The sequence below is a fragment of the Tympanuchus pallidicinctus genome, unplaced genomic scaffold, assembly GCF_026119805.1.
Source record: "Tympanuchus pallidicinctus isolate F22 unplaced genomic scaffold, pur_lepc_1.0 scaffold15, whole genome shotgun sequence".
Taxonomy (NCBI): Eukaryota; Metazoa; Chordata; class Aves; order Galliformes; family Phasianidae; genus Tympanuchus; species Tympanuchus pallidicinctus.
The window spans coordinates 20,948,573-20,963,174 of NW_026294669.1; the positions used below are offsets into that span (position 1 = coordinate 20,948,573).

The following is a 14,602-nucleotide window of genomic DNA, read 5'->3' on the forward strand; positions in this document are numbered from 1 at the left end:
ATTCAGTGGCCAAGGCCAGTCCTGGGGCTCACACAGCCTTGCCTTTCTCTGCAGGCAGAGCCCTGCACCCTGCTGCAGAATCCACAGCATTGAACTGGAGCTGGGAACTCTGACAGCTCCAACAGGGGGACACCAGGTGTCCCAGGCTTCAGTAAGACTGTACTCCTGATTGCATTCATGGGCTTTGCATCTCTGCTTGTTGGTCTCGTCCTAACAGCAGCCCACTCCTGAATGGCAAAATGCCACTTGTGTGGGGCTGGGCTAACAAAGCTAAATGCCTTCTGCACCATTGGCAAGATCACTGCAAACCATCAGATCCAGTCCCCCCCAAGTGGCTGCAGCATGGGACCATGCCTGAATTGGGGACCCCATCAGCACTGACCAGAGGACTCTGGCTTGCTGGGCACCAGCAGGGCAACTGGAGATCCACTGCTCCAGCAGGACTCAGCTCTGGGGTCCCTGTGCAACGCCAGCATCGTGCTAGCCCTGTGGAGCTGCCTGCAGGGAGATCTGGGCAAAGAAGGGAATTTGCTCAGGAAAAAGACAGGGAAAGGGGATGGAAGCTGCCGGGCTGCTGCTGAGAGGTGACTGGTGGCAGCTGGAAGGAGCCCAGGCTGCCATTCCATCCTGCCACGTGCCACATGGTGTGCCCAATGGGACGGCTGCCTGCGCACCCGCTTGGGCTGCCACAGCCCCGAAGGAACAAAGGCAGCGAGCAGACGGGCAGCACAAAGGGCCAGCGCTGCCAGGACAGCCGGCAGCCACGTGGCTGGTGGGGCACAGTGCGATGCTGCGGACTATGAAGGGCTACCTCTTCTGTTTCCAGAACGGAGTTCAAGCAGAATTTCTGTGGACTGAACACCCGGTGGGGCCGAGCATTGGTCCTCTCGGGGAGTGGGGCTGGCGGGGAGGAGGGGGCTGGGTCTGAGCGTTCATCAATCACAGCCCGCGCAGCTATTCACCACAGCCCTTCCTCCTCCGTCAGCTCAGTGGAACTCGAGCAAACCCATTTGGCAGTGCCTGGGCTGGGGCTGGAGTGCCCCCAGTAACAGCTCCCAGCTGACAGGATGTGACTGAGCCCCTGGGGCCCGTGTTCGCTTTCTTTATTTGCTGATGGGCAGTGTCTCTGAATGATCCATACTCATAACTTCTCCTTCCTACCAAATTCATGGCATAGGATAGCAAATGGGGAGTGACACGGCACTGGGCCTGTGGGGACATCCCTCTGCCAGGGGAGCCTTGGCAGGAGGAGAGCATTTCCTCTCGGTGCTCATGCAAAGGATCCCAGTGGTGAATGACACGCATTGGGAGAGCACAACTCCCTGCTCCAGCCTCACTGCACAGCCTGGGGTCAGCTCGGAATGGAGGGCCCATGGCACGCAGGTGTTGATGGAAGAGGAAGACGCACCTTCCTCAGGAAGTGATGCTCTGCCTGCCTGTGTGTATGATGGAACTGAGCCTGCTTGCCCACTGCAGCAGCACTGTTTCCCCTCTTTGCCCTGGGGCCTCTGTACATTCCTGTTTTTAGCCATACTCTATAAAATAAACTTCCCAGAGATTCTCTTTCTGTAGCAGCCTTCCTCTGCAGGTCCTTTGATGGCTGACCACTGTGTGTATTCCAGGTTCAGGGATGGATACACATCCCCACGTACCCCAAGTTCTTCTCAGGGATCTGCGTGTTTTTCTGTATGGATGCTCGCTCCAAGCAGCTCCAGGACCCTGTCTTGGAGGAGTGCCTTGGGCATGGGGCTGCCACTGCCTCCAGCACATGCGCTGGCAAAGGGCTGGCTGGTCCCATTGCTCCCCCAGAGGTTTGTGTCCCAGCAGTTCCCCTGGCTCACACTGTCACTGCTCTGCTGAGTTCCTGGACAGCCATATGTTCCTTTTGGCAGCCCTCATATTCTTCCCATGCTTCTATCTAACTATTTTTCTTCCTACTCCTCAAACTTGCAGAGGTTCTTATCCAACAGACCTCTCACCAAAAAACATCTGCAGTCGCTCAGCATCCCATCACCAGGGCTTTTGCTCAGAGTACTGTGAAATCTGGGACCTTAGAGAATTGCAGTTCACTCCTCAAAAGTCAATGGCAATGGGAGACACTGTGCCTGTGTTCAGCAGTGGCTTCTGCTTTCCTCATCCCTGAGCAGCTGTGCAAAAACAAACAGGTAACAAATGAGAAACTCGGTAAGAGGATCCAGATGGGTGAATGGGAAGATCATATGTTAGCATTAACACGGTCTGCCCTTGCTTTAGCATTTAGAACACAGTTTTAGGTGTAATCAGAGCAGTTGTGTTCTGCAAACAGAAGCCCTCCCCTGGAGCCAGCACTGCTTGCTTTGCTGCAGTGGGAGTTTCTGCAGCAGGGGACCCTGAAGGAGCAGATGCTTTTTTACTGGACAGCTTTCTTTGCTAAAAAGGAAGCATGGTGTTTCCAGACATCTGCTTGGTCAGAAAATGACATTTTCTAAACCTATTTGCTTGCCTTGGATGTGCTGAGCAAGCTTTACCTAGAATTTAACCCCTCCCTCAACATTTAGGGTTTCCAAAGCAGGTATATTTGATTTAAACACTTCTAACTGACACCTTTGTCCTTTGAGCATGGTGGTGTAAGTGATAGCATGTTGTTAGTGCACTGGGGCAGCACAGCCCATAGCTGTGCCTGCAGCTACAGGGCTCTGGGCTTACAGTGAGGGTTCTGTTTGAAGATGCTCAGTCCCGAGTAACGAAGCAGCAGTATACCAGCCTTCGCTCTCACAGCAGATGGGCTGGATGCACTGGGGAGAAAGTGGGGCTGTTAGAAAGCCTCTCTGCTGTTCAGAGCCCATGTGCAAGGAAGTGTCCCTGTGCCCTTACCATCTTGTGTCCACCAGCCCCAGGGATGTGTCCCTCCCCCTGGAGGGAAGCAAAGCGTGCCAGCTCAGAAGCAGTGCCACCAGTGGGGCACGATGGTGGGGCAGCCGAGGCTGAGCAGAGTCAAACCCTCATGGGAAGGAGCTGAGGCTGCCAGTGAAATGCTCTGATCATATCTCCCCATGCTGTTCCTTCACTGCCACCAGCCAGCTGTTGGATGACGGGTGAAGGGGTTTTAATTTCATGCCTTTGTTGAGGACCAAAATATTTCTGTGGTAAGTTGCAACTTCTGCATTTCCCAGTTGTCCATAACCACCTCCGAAAACTGAGAAAGCTAAACTAAGTCAAAGCTTAAGTCAAAACTGCATAATGCAGCCCTCCTTGTGTCCCTTGTCTGTCCAGTCCCAGGTCAGCCGAGCTCACGTGCGCTCTGCCTTTTGCCTTTTTGAACAGCATTGACATGACTTTCAGTTTTAGGAGTTGGACAAAACCCAACAGCATCCAAACAGAGCCTTAGGTAGCTCAGACCAAAGGTCCAGCCTCCCAGGTAGTCACCACTCAGGGAAAGGTGATCACTGTGGGAGTCCGGGGCTCATAGCCCCGCTTCTTTGCCATTCACGGAGAAGAGCAGGAGGCTGAGCTGGAGGTTTAGCTGGGCAGCACAACTGGCCGCATTCCCACGCTGCTGCTTCGTGCGCTTCCCGTGCCAGCTGTGAACATTCAGTAAGCAACGCTGAATTGCCAAGGGAAGAGTGAAAGCCCATTAGCACGGAGAGAACGGGGATTCACTTTGGAGAGCCCTCGGAGCAATTATCTGATGGAGAGAGGCCATTAAGCGTCGGGAGGTACAGCATTTCCCCCCCTCCGGGTGCTGACAGACGCGGGTGCTCCCCAGGCCGGGAAGGGATAGACGTGCCGGGCAAAGGGACACGAATCCGGGCGGCGTGGAGGTGCGGGTTCCTCTCCAAACTCCCGGCGAGCGGCTCCGAAGGCAGCGGCAGCTCCGGCGAGTGGAGGATCCCTAGCGGTCCCGGGAGGGCTGAGAAGAGAACGGCCACCCGACTCCCGGCGCCGTCCCCTCCGTCTCAAGGCCAGACCGTCGTAGGGTCACGCCTGGGCGCTCGAGGTGCGCTGCCCCCGCATCGACCGCGGGCAGCAGGGAGCGGGCAGGGCACCGGCGACGTCCGGGACACCCGGTGCGGGCTGCCCCCGCCGGGCTCCCATTGGTCGCGGGGCGGGACGTGCCTCCGCTCCGGCCCTATATCAGGGCAATATTGCCCCGTCGGGGGGTGGGGGTAGCGTGGTGCTGTCCGCGCAGGCATGGACCTGGGCTATTTCCCCATCGTCCTCTCGCCCGGGCTGTGCCACGGGACCCCTCCGTCCCCCTGCTCCCGGCGGGGGCTCGACGCCTTCCCAGTGCTGAGCACAGCGGCCAGCTCCGCGCATCCTCCGTTGGCTATTTGCGTCGGGGCGGCGGGGTACGCGGCCGGCCCTGCCTCCGGCTGCCAGCAGCCCCGCGGGGCCACGTGTCCGGGTCCCGCCGAGTCCCTCTGCGCCGGGAGCGGCCGCCCGACGTCGCCGGAGCCCGAAAAGCCACGCTCTTGCTGTCCCACCCCGGGGGCGGCCCCGCCGGAGCCCCGCGCCTTCGAGTGGATGCGGATGAAGCGGAGCACGCCCGGCAGAAGTGAGTGTGGCGGCGGGGCGCGGGCGGGGCTCACTCTCATCTCTGCTCCCTCTGCCCAGACCCCCGCCCCGACCCTCCGTGCCCCCGCCGAAGCGCGCTGTTTCTCGTGTTTTTCGGCGTTGCAGGCAGCGCGGCGCCCCCAGCCTGCTCCCTGCGCACTGGCTTCAGCACTCGGCAGCTCACGGAGCTGGAGAAGGAGTTTCATTTCAGCCGCTACCTGTCGCGGGCCCGCCGCCTCGAGGTGGCCCGCTCGCTGCACCTCCGCGACGCCCAGGTGAAGGTGTGGTTCCAGAACCGCCGCATGAAGCAGAAGAAGCGCGAGCGAGAGGCGCTGCCCGGCCCCACCGCAGCGCCGCGGGCAGCCCCGGGCGGCACCGCCTGAGCCCGCCGCCACGGCGCGCCGCGGGGATGCTGCGGGAGGCTCCGCGCTCCTCTCCGTACCGCCGCTGCTTTACTCCGGTTGTACTGAAGGGGATAATGGGGGAGAGAGGTCGCTACGAAGCGCCGCCGCTCAACTTCGTCGTTTTGCGGGGGGACGAAAGAGCCGGAAGAGAGCCCCGAAGAGTCGCACCGCAGAGCCGATACGGAGCCGGGGGCGGGCAGGACCGCAGCCCCCGGCCCGGGCTCCCCTGGGCCGCCCCCGGCTGGAGCCGTAGCCCTGCCCCGCCGCCTCCCCGAGCCGTACCCGGTGCCTCGGCCGGGCCGGGGGGCAGCGGGGGCCGGTCCCCATCGGGGCAAAGCAGAACAGGACGATTCCCCCCTCGCAGGAAAAGGGGGGATGTATACCATTAGCAAGTGTAGCAAAAATCCCTTTTTAGGAAAGTATCCCCGTTTTCCTCCCTCCCTGTGCAAAATTGGTATGAAGAGAGCTTACTTGTACTCATTCCTCACTAGTTTCCATGCCCTTTTGGTATGTGGTTGATTTAGTACAAAATCTGTGAGAGAAACCTCAAACAACTGGTTCACTAGGAGAAAGGCAGCCCTGCATGCCCCCTGCAGGGCCAGCACCCACTCTGCTGCCTCCCAGTATCAAGACAAGGACAACATAGAGCCTGTCATGAGATTGGGGCTCTCCCAAGCCTTACTGTACCTAATGTCTAAAGAAGAGTACCATATTTAGACAGCCTGCAAACACTAAGAGCTGTTAAAGCACATCAAGATATTTGGGTTTGACTGCAGACCCCTACCAGTGCCAGCACGGGAGTTCCTAGGTCTCTCTCTCAGAGAACCAGTTCCAGAGTGGTGACAACCCCAGCTACTCCACTTAAGTGCAACATTCACCAGCAATCCTCACTTCTCTGCATTTCACCTTTCCCAGTGGTGAAATGATGGTATTGAAGTAGACAGAGAAGCTGGATTCAGAGGCTTTTCCATCACCTGGCTGCTGACTGGGAATGTATAACAGTCACACAGATAAGAATGCCAGCTGGATTCAAGGGACAATAAAGCTTGGGAGTTTGCTTCAGATTTCACTCAGGTGAAAGAAAAGCACAGCACTGAGAAAGGGATCTGCAGGACCTGGAAAGCAGCTCCAGCTACCACCAGCTGCTGGGATTTCTGTTCTGGTTACATACCATACCCCAGGCAGGGGCTCATGGCCATGCTTGCACACAGAGACTTTTAGGTTTTGTGCACAGTGTTACAGCTCACTTCCAAAGAGCTGATGCACAAACCATAAAGAATTCCCAGGGTGGAGCTGCTGGTATGAAATTTGTACCAAGATACAAACCTCCAAAATAAAGGATGGGCAGTCCCTTGGTAAAGCACTGACCCCAAACAAGCTTTTATTCTGTTCATCATTTATTAAAGAACAGGAAATATTATTCCTGCCAGCTGTTTTTGAGAAGAAGCTATTTAGAATAAAGCAAGATGTGATTAAGTTCATGGATATTACATTACATATAATTATTAAAAGCGAATCAATTACAAACCAGCTCTTTTCAGTTCCTTTTTAGGTACATTTTACACCAAATCCACTGTTTGTAGATTTGAAGAAACACAACACATCTACATGCAACAGGATAGCCTCTAGCTTTCTAAGAGCATCTGGTTCACACACAATCTTCAGACAACAGCTGTGTTTTCAGTTGCCTGCAAATGTGTCACATGCCTGTGGGGCTGCTGGTCTGTCAGCCTGTTATTTTCTTAATGATTTTGACATTTGTGCTGGTCACTCCCAGCCCGAGGAATGTTTTCCACATTGGTGGCACGTTCCTGCATTCCCAAAACAGGCAGAAAGGTTTGCATTGGTTTCAGTGTGCTGAATCAGGCCATTAGACCACACAAAGTCTTTCATAAAGAGAGTTTCCATGCCATATATTTTCTCCACTAAGTAAATACACGTGCCAGCCTTGTAGTACAGCACAGTTCTGTATCAAAGTGGCACAGCCTGAATATATGGAGATTTACTTGCAAATTAAGATGAGACCTTACAAGCCTTTTATGGCTGTCTGAATGAATTCGCTGGTCTGAACACAACCATGTTCTGTTTTAAAACTGGTACTTAGTATTAAGTGTAATTTCTGCTACTAAACAGGGACAGTTTAATGGCATCCCTCTTCCTAACAACCAGTTTTTACTATATAAGCCATTACTCCTTCACACTGTTATGTCAGCAAGATACCCAGAGGACAGAGGTAATGTGAGTCGTGCCAGTTCCAGAATAATTAAATAAAAATGCCTGTGATATACATGGGAGCACACAGGAGACAAATAAATAGATAAGGTCTAAGATTCACTCACTTAACGTCCCAAGAGTTGCATCTCACACATTCCATTTGATGCCTAACAGTTGGAAGTGGGATTTAGGTTCCGCAGATAGAAGTAAGAGCACGACTGTAATTCTCACCAGAGGCAGAACAAAATATTCCTCACTTCCCTCAGTAAACACCTCCCACCACATAACATACCAAAACTCATGAAAATATTATTTCCTGGCCTTATTTACCCTTCAACGACATTAGAAACAAAGAGATCATTCTGTTTTAGCCTAACATTAACTTGTGCCTACCAACTATTGCTCAAAGAGCCACAGCCTACCAAAGGGATATGAACAATATAATTTATTATTTTTTTTTAAATATGTTCCCATTTCGCTTGAAACAGAACAAAACAATTGATCTGGAAAGCTTCCAAGGAGAAAAAAAGCTGTTAAATTACCATTCTTATATACAAACCTGTAGAGTGGCTATCCTTTGGCTAGGTAAGTGATAACAGATGATCACACCTCTTTGAAAGCTGAATTCAGGCCAGGAGCCAGGCTTGCTTTGGTATCCAACAGTCAATGCAGAACTGAGTGAACAAGCAATCATGTGCAAACACGCAATAGGGAATGCTTTTTTGGGGGGTCAAACCCACTGCTCTGGTTTATGGCATCAGCTGCACATACAAGTTTATTTTGAGCATCAAAGACACAACAGTAAGCCAGAAAATACAAACATGCAGCCCACTCGCCACAATTTAATCTCCTTTTAAAAGTGTGCCATTTCCTCCATTTATTGGTAAAGTCTGGAACAATGGCTTACACATAAAACAGTACAGATTATTAGCAGAATAAACCAGGCTATTACTTCTTTTAAGAAAAATATTTGCAGGCAAAATTACAAAATGGAAAGGCTTCCTTGTAGGTCCAACCATTTGTCACTAGCAGCTAATAAATCATGCTTGTGATTTGTCCTGGACTGCTCTGCTAGCCTAAATTCCAGTGAGTCCTAAGAACAGTTGCAAATCCCTGATGGCCAGGAAGTCAGAGGTGTGGAGAGAAACCCTGATTGGTACCAGGTTAGCATTAATAGGCAACTGAAGTTTATGGGAAACTCATTCTATTGGCGATATATGACCCCAGATATGTATATGTGACTAGCCTCAAACAACATTTCTTATTACTTTTCCTAAAGTCACTGAGCTAGAGGAGCCTTCAGCCAGGAGAAGGAAACACAATGAAAGAAGTGAATCAAGTCAGTCATCATTTTGTTCCCTATCTGGTGCCTGCTGGTCAACACTGTTCCTATGAAGCACCCCTGGAATAATTCTGGGCAATATACAGGAAAATACACTTACCACACATGCTTTACTCTATTTTATTCTTATTCAAAAGTTATTTTTTGTTCTTGAGCACCAGCCAAATGAACAAAATAACCCTCAGCTGGGCTACATTTGAGTCTTCCTTGGCTTACACTGACACCTGTATAGAGTGATGAGAACTCAGGTACAGCCCTGAGAACAACTTGTTCCTCCGCGCTGAAAGAATTATGCCATAGGCTCACAAAAGAGCTTTTCATAAACAACTTTTTTTCCTTGTGCTTTTGTTTCCCTGGTGATTAACAGATTGAAAAACTATAAGCAGACTCATGAACAAATAGAATTCACGTTGGTCTATCAGTCTTCACACCACTGAGGAAAAATGTCTTTTAACTATCCTTCCATAATGTTACAAATAATAAAACAAAAGAAATTTCACTTTATCCTGGAGACCAGGGCACTTTTAGCTGGGGTGACATATCATGCCTTATAAAAAAGGCAAAGCAGACCATACCCAGGCTATCTGACCCCTGGCCTCACAAGGATATGCCCAGCATATGAGGACATACCTGTCAGAGTGCTCACATCCCTGCAGCTCTGCTGAGAGCAAGGCCCTGGCGATGGCTCAATTGACCCTGCTCTGGCTCTTCACATTGGATCAGGATAGCTGCTCCTGCTGAGGGAAAGGAGCCATCCATTCTGCCTCTGCTGCCTATGAAAGATAGCTGCATCCCAGTAATATGATTTTTGTGACATTAGTATAGGAGCAGAGCCTGAGAGTTAAGGCTTCCCAGCCATTACTCTTCATCTTGAAGATTGTACGACACTAAATCTGCATTCCTAATGTCTCTTTTTATGTTCCTTTAACAAGTAAACTAGATTAAACACAATAAAGTTTAGAGTGGTACTTGAGAACAGATAAAAATCTCACTAAATTTTTTAATGGCTGCTCAAGATCAGATTTCACCCAGTTACTGTTCAGATAGTGGACACTGTCTTCACTCCTAGCATTTGCTGGTATCAGATCCATATGTTAAGCACAGATATGCAAACGATTTAAAAAACCTACACATTTATGGAGTTATAAGTTAAAACATTTACATGGAGGCACATCCTTCAACATCCCAGTGTATCAAACCCAAAGACAATTATCCACAATGTTAATAGCCTGTCATTAAGCCCTATATACCTCTTTAATAATTAATTTGACTGAATGTGTGTGAATACACGATGGCAGCGGGCTATCACACCTATTTTCTTACACTGGAGAAACTAGACCCCAAAACTCCACACACACAATATAGTTATGTCCTACACTAAGAACAAGATTTTGTGAAGTGTTGTAATTGTAACTGGTGTTGAGACTTTCACTTTAACACGAGCAGGCAGCCTCTTAAAAAGAAAAGAGTACAGGGCTGTTGAACACCCTCAAAGTCACGTCTCACTCGAGAAATGGACCACCTGGTGCTTCTGGTTGCTCTTCAAAAGTAGTACTAAGTAGATTGGCTAATGTGATTTGATAACTCGCAAGCGTGAATTGTTATAACAAGAGCCACATGAGAGAAGAACCATCACAACTCTGGGGATGATCATAAATGTGATAAAAATAAATGCGCCGCATCCTCTCTGCATGTTATCAATGCTATCTACTTTGCTGCTGTGTCATCTGTGACCTCATCTACCTCAGAGGCAGACAGTCACGCTTTCAAAGGCATGGCTCTGCCCTTTTCTTCTGACTACTTTTTCCTAAATTTGAAGCCCCTTGAATTTTATAAATTAATGATGGCATACCTGGATGTTGTTAGCAGCAGTCGCATCTGGACTGGGACATCTGGATCTCCAGTCACCACCAGCCTTCGTTTCCTAAAACCTGTTGTATGGTAAGTGGATAAGAGAAGCATAAATGAGCCCAGGGCTGACACTGCCTAGGTCGATATCTGTGATAGCTGAAGTCCATAAACTCAGAGTGCCACCAAAACGTGCTCTGCTTTTAAGTCACTGAAAAGAGGAGGCCCCCCTTCATGCAGCCTGTACAGTCTTTCAGGTAGGAGGCACTACAGCAGAGCCAGTGATTTCTCTCCTGGAAGACTTGGGCTTCATTGCTTCTGAAGGTATATTTTTGCTTCAGAATGACTACAGGGTCTAGAACTGAACAGGCCAAACATTATGGTTATTAAAAAAACCCACAAAACTATCCAGTTCTAAAGACCTATCTGTTATTTAGTAAGATTGCACTGTGTGAAAGCCAGTGCTATCACTTTCATTCTGCAGCCTGAGCAAGACCAAGCTGAATATTGCCACCCTAATGATGGTAACCATCTCCTTATAGGAGAAATCATTAAAGCGTCCTGATCTTCCACCATGCATTGCTCTCAAGAGGCTCCACTTGGAGTTGCATTCGAGGAGTCTGAGACAGCAGTAGAAGCTCAGTGCTGAGGCAGTGATAGCCAACTCTGTCCATCTCCTTCACCCTGCTAAAAGAAGTTTACTCGAGTCATTCTACTCCTTTCTGCACGACACCACAGTGATGCAAACCTTGCAGACAAGCCTCCCACAAGAAGAGTGCACAGTCAGCATTGTAACCCACACCCCATACTGCACAGAGCTCACCACTCAGGAATTCTCATGCTGTTTCCAGACTACATTCAGCTGCGTTGAAAGTCCAGGCTGACTGACCGTATGACCCAGAAGCACAAAGCTCCCTCACCAGAGCTGAGATATATTGGCAAAGCCAGGTATTCATTTTACTAAATAAATTTAATTCTAAACAACTAAGACAACTTCAGATTCTAACAATATTAGCCTTGTACATTTGCTAGCCTTTGGGGAATTAAGAGGAAATAATGGATTGGGAATGTTACACGTGGCTGTTAGCTGGATTGGACTGGAATTCAGTTCGCCTTTGCTCTTTGAATGTTTGTGGAAGCTAAGTCTGATTCATGTGGCTCAAAACTCTTCTGCATCAGTGTTCAAAAACCTTCAAAGTACATATTCTTCATAAAATATTCTGAAATCATCACCACACTACTAAATGAGCACTATTTCCTCACACAGCATGAACTTCTTATTTCTGGCTGCTTGGCCTTAAGAAAGATCAAAGGAGACACCTGGTGCTTTTCTCACATCCTTCTACTACAACCAGGGAAGGGATCAATCTGCTCTGCCACATGGCCTTACAAATCTCTGGAGGTAGCCAGCCTCACCAGCTCATACCTATTGCTAACAAGACCATATGTTTTTAATGTAGATACATTCAAGTCATGTCAGTCACCATCATTTTTTTTCCTTCACCACAGTTACACCCCGGGGAGAAACTGTGTCAAGTATGAACTTCTACAGCTGTAATGAAGATACAGAAAAGCTTTCCCTTCCCTTTTATGGATCAAGACAGTGATTCTAAATGGCATAGATTCTACTTCTGAAGTTTCTGCTACATCACACCTAGCGAATCAATTTTCAGCCTCCCTCAGAAATACACCAGGGCACTCCTGTACAGTCAGGCTACATGTTTAAACTGGAAGCGTTGGAAACAATCATGAGAAAAGCCTCTTATTTACGAAGCACATGGGGGAGTGAATAACAAGAATAAAAACCTCCCTTCCCTCTATGTTTTTTTAGAAAAGGAGATTTCACATCTGTAAGCAAACAGGTTCATAGAATATGACTCAGCTCCATAGCTTTTCTCTGTAAAAACAGAAGGGTGCAATACAAACAACAGATGCTGCTCTAAGGACCAAGCATTTGGGCAGAGCCAGTCACAGCTCTTCATTGCAGTGAGATTCACAGTGCCTCCGAAAGAGCAGCCATGAACTCTACCCTGCCCTGGCTCAGCAGCTGGGGCACACACATGCGATTAGTGACATTTGCGACCCTGCACCAATGCCTTGGTTGGTGCCAAGCTCTCAGCCAGGAAAGCTCCTCACCTGCTCACAGCTTGGGGCTATGCTGTGGGTCAATCCCCAGGAACTCCATAGCAAACTTTTTTCTCAGCTGTGGAAAAATTTCTATTGGGCTCTTATTTTGCTAGAGTTGTACATACTAGACTTTTTTATGTGTGTTGTTTTGGTCTTCTACTTCTAAAACTGTTACAAGAGTTGGGGTTTTATCCTAGTGTGAAATAACAGCACATTTTTAATCTAAAAAAATCTTTCGGGATGAGGAAACTATTTCCTGCCCAGCTCTACAATTAATCACAGCACATCCCTTATAGTGCGCTACAGATAAATAATTCATTACAGCTGCCTCTTCCCTCTATACAGGGTAGGCAGTTGTGATCGTTTCCACAGGAAGAAGAAAGTTAATTCTTTCTATGCTGGCCTCCAGAGAAGGATTCAGACCATCTTACAAGGAGCTCTGATGAATTAATAAACCCCCTCAGTATTTACCACACTTGTCCAGAAACTGAGCTCAGCTGCAGCTCCTTAATTTTACAGATACCATCTCCAGAGTTTGAGAAGACTTGCCTAACCTGTGCCTGCAGTCAAACTGTGAGCAATTATTCTGACTTTCATTAACAAGATGATTCAGGATTTAGCAGCTGTGTGAGCTACACAAACATCAAGATGAACATTTAGAGCAATTGCTACTGCCAGTTGGAGCCATAACTGCTGCTTTGACATTCCTGCAGCTTAAGCAATGCAACTGTGAGCTGTACTTCAAATTAAACAAATAATAAACAAATAAATAGATGAATTAATATTTGTCTCATCAATTAGAAATTCAGAAAAGATGGACAAGTATGGAATCAGTCTGTTACTACAGGTTGGACCCAAGAGAGCCAAAAGGTCAGCACAGCAGGGAAGATGGATGAAAGCAGCCATGGCCATGGGAGAGCATGTGCAGGGAAATCAGGGGAAGTCCGATGGAGATCTGCATGTTTCAAAACATGGGGAAAATCTCCTCAGCAATTGCCATGAATGACAGTGATATGCAAGAGCCTGTGGGCTGATGATGCCCCCAGTGATTAAAGAGTGAAGTGAGGATCTCCGCACAGTAGCTTTGATGCTTGCTCAGTGCTGCTGTGCGGATGACAGATGCTCTAAAAGAGACTTGGTACTCCTGAAAAAAAATCAGACCACGCTCAATAAAAGAAGGCAAGAAAGGAGGTGAGAAAGCAAGAAGAAAATGATTTATCAAATTGCTTTCATACTCAGTTTAAGATCCACTCTTTGCTTTCAGAAACGCTATTCTTGTACCTCTTAAAAGAGTGTGAAAACTCTTTTTATGCTCACGTGGGTTATTGGAAATATATCAGCATTAGTTGATTTGTCAGCTAAGTATGCAGTATCTTCCACAAGTGCAAAGTGGTTGTGTTAATACTCTAACTGCTGCACTGCTATGGAAGCATATTCCTAAAAATCATGTTCTATACTGCTCCACCCCTTCCAGTAGCACAGCTGAATTACCTTCACCTGTGCTCCTGCAGCTGACTCATTGCTCACCTCAGGTGGTCAATCAGAGGCTCAGGTCGTGATCAACAGTTCCCATACATCTCACCATCCTGCAGTTAATATTCATGGAATGTAAACTACTATAAAATACACCTGAACTTCCATAGAAGCACCTTTACTTCTCACTGAGTTCTAGATGCTCCCATAGGGCATGTCAAGTTCCCAAAGACATGGACAGGAATTATGGAGGGGGGAGTTAGGCCTCAGCCTTGACTTCTATCTGTCACAGAGCAGTATCTCAGTAAGCTCACTAAATTCTGGGACTGAAAACCTTGTAACTTAGCCTTATACTTGGGTGATTTTGGCACCACTCCTCACATGGAAAAACAGTGAATTACGTGAAACAGTTGACAGGCAAACACTCACATGACAAACACACTAAACACCCTGTGAGATCTATTTGATCACGTCAATCCAGATCCATCTGTTTCTGCTGCTCTGGGTGCTCTGCCAGGCTGCTTAGCACGCAGATCACCTCTGGCACGAAGTCATGCTAGAAACACCCTCCTGCTGTTGCCTGGCACTCATTGTGTTGGCAGGGAAGGACATGCTCAAATCCTCTTTCATTGCAGGGATCTCCAGCAGCCATAATAGCTTT

At 48.6% G+C, this 14,602-nt stretch overlaps 1 protein-coding gene across 1 annotated transcript; it reads left to right on the plus strand.

Annotated features, from left to right (window-relative positions):
• Positions 1 to 4,160: 4,160 nt before the first annotated feature.
• On the plus strand, positions 4,161 to 5,031 carry LOC128076997 (homeobox protein Hox-D1-like). Its single transcript, XM_052675621.1, has 2 exons — positions 4,161 to 4,534; positions 4,660 to 5,031. Exons 1-2 carry the CDS (start codon positions 4,171 to 4,173, stop codon positions 4,914 to 4,916), a joined length of 621 nt encoding a protein of 206 aa, XP_052531581.1. The 5' UTR covers positions 4,161 to 4,170; the 3' UTR covers positions 4,917 to 5,031.
• Positions 5,032 to 14,602: the final 9,571 nt, after the last annotated feature.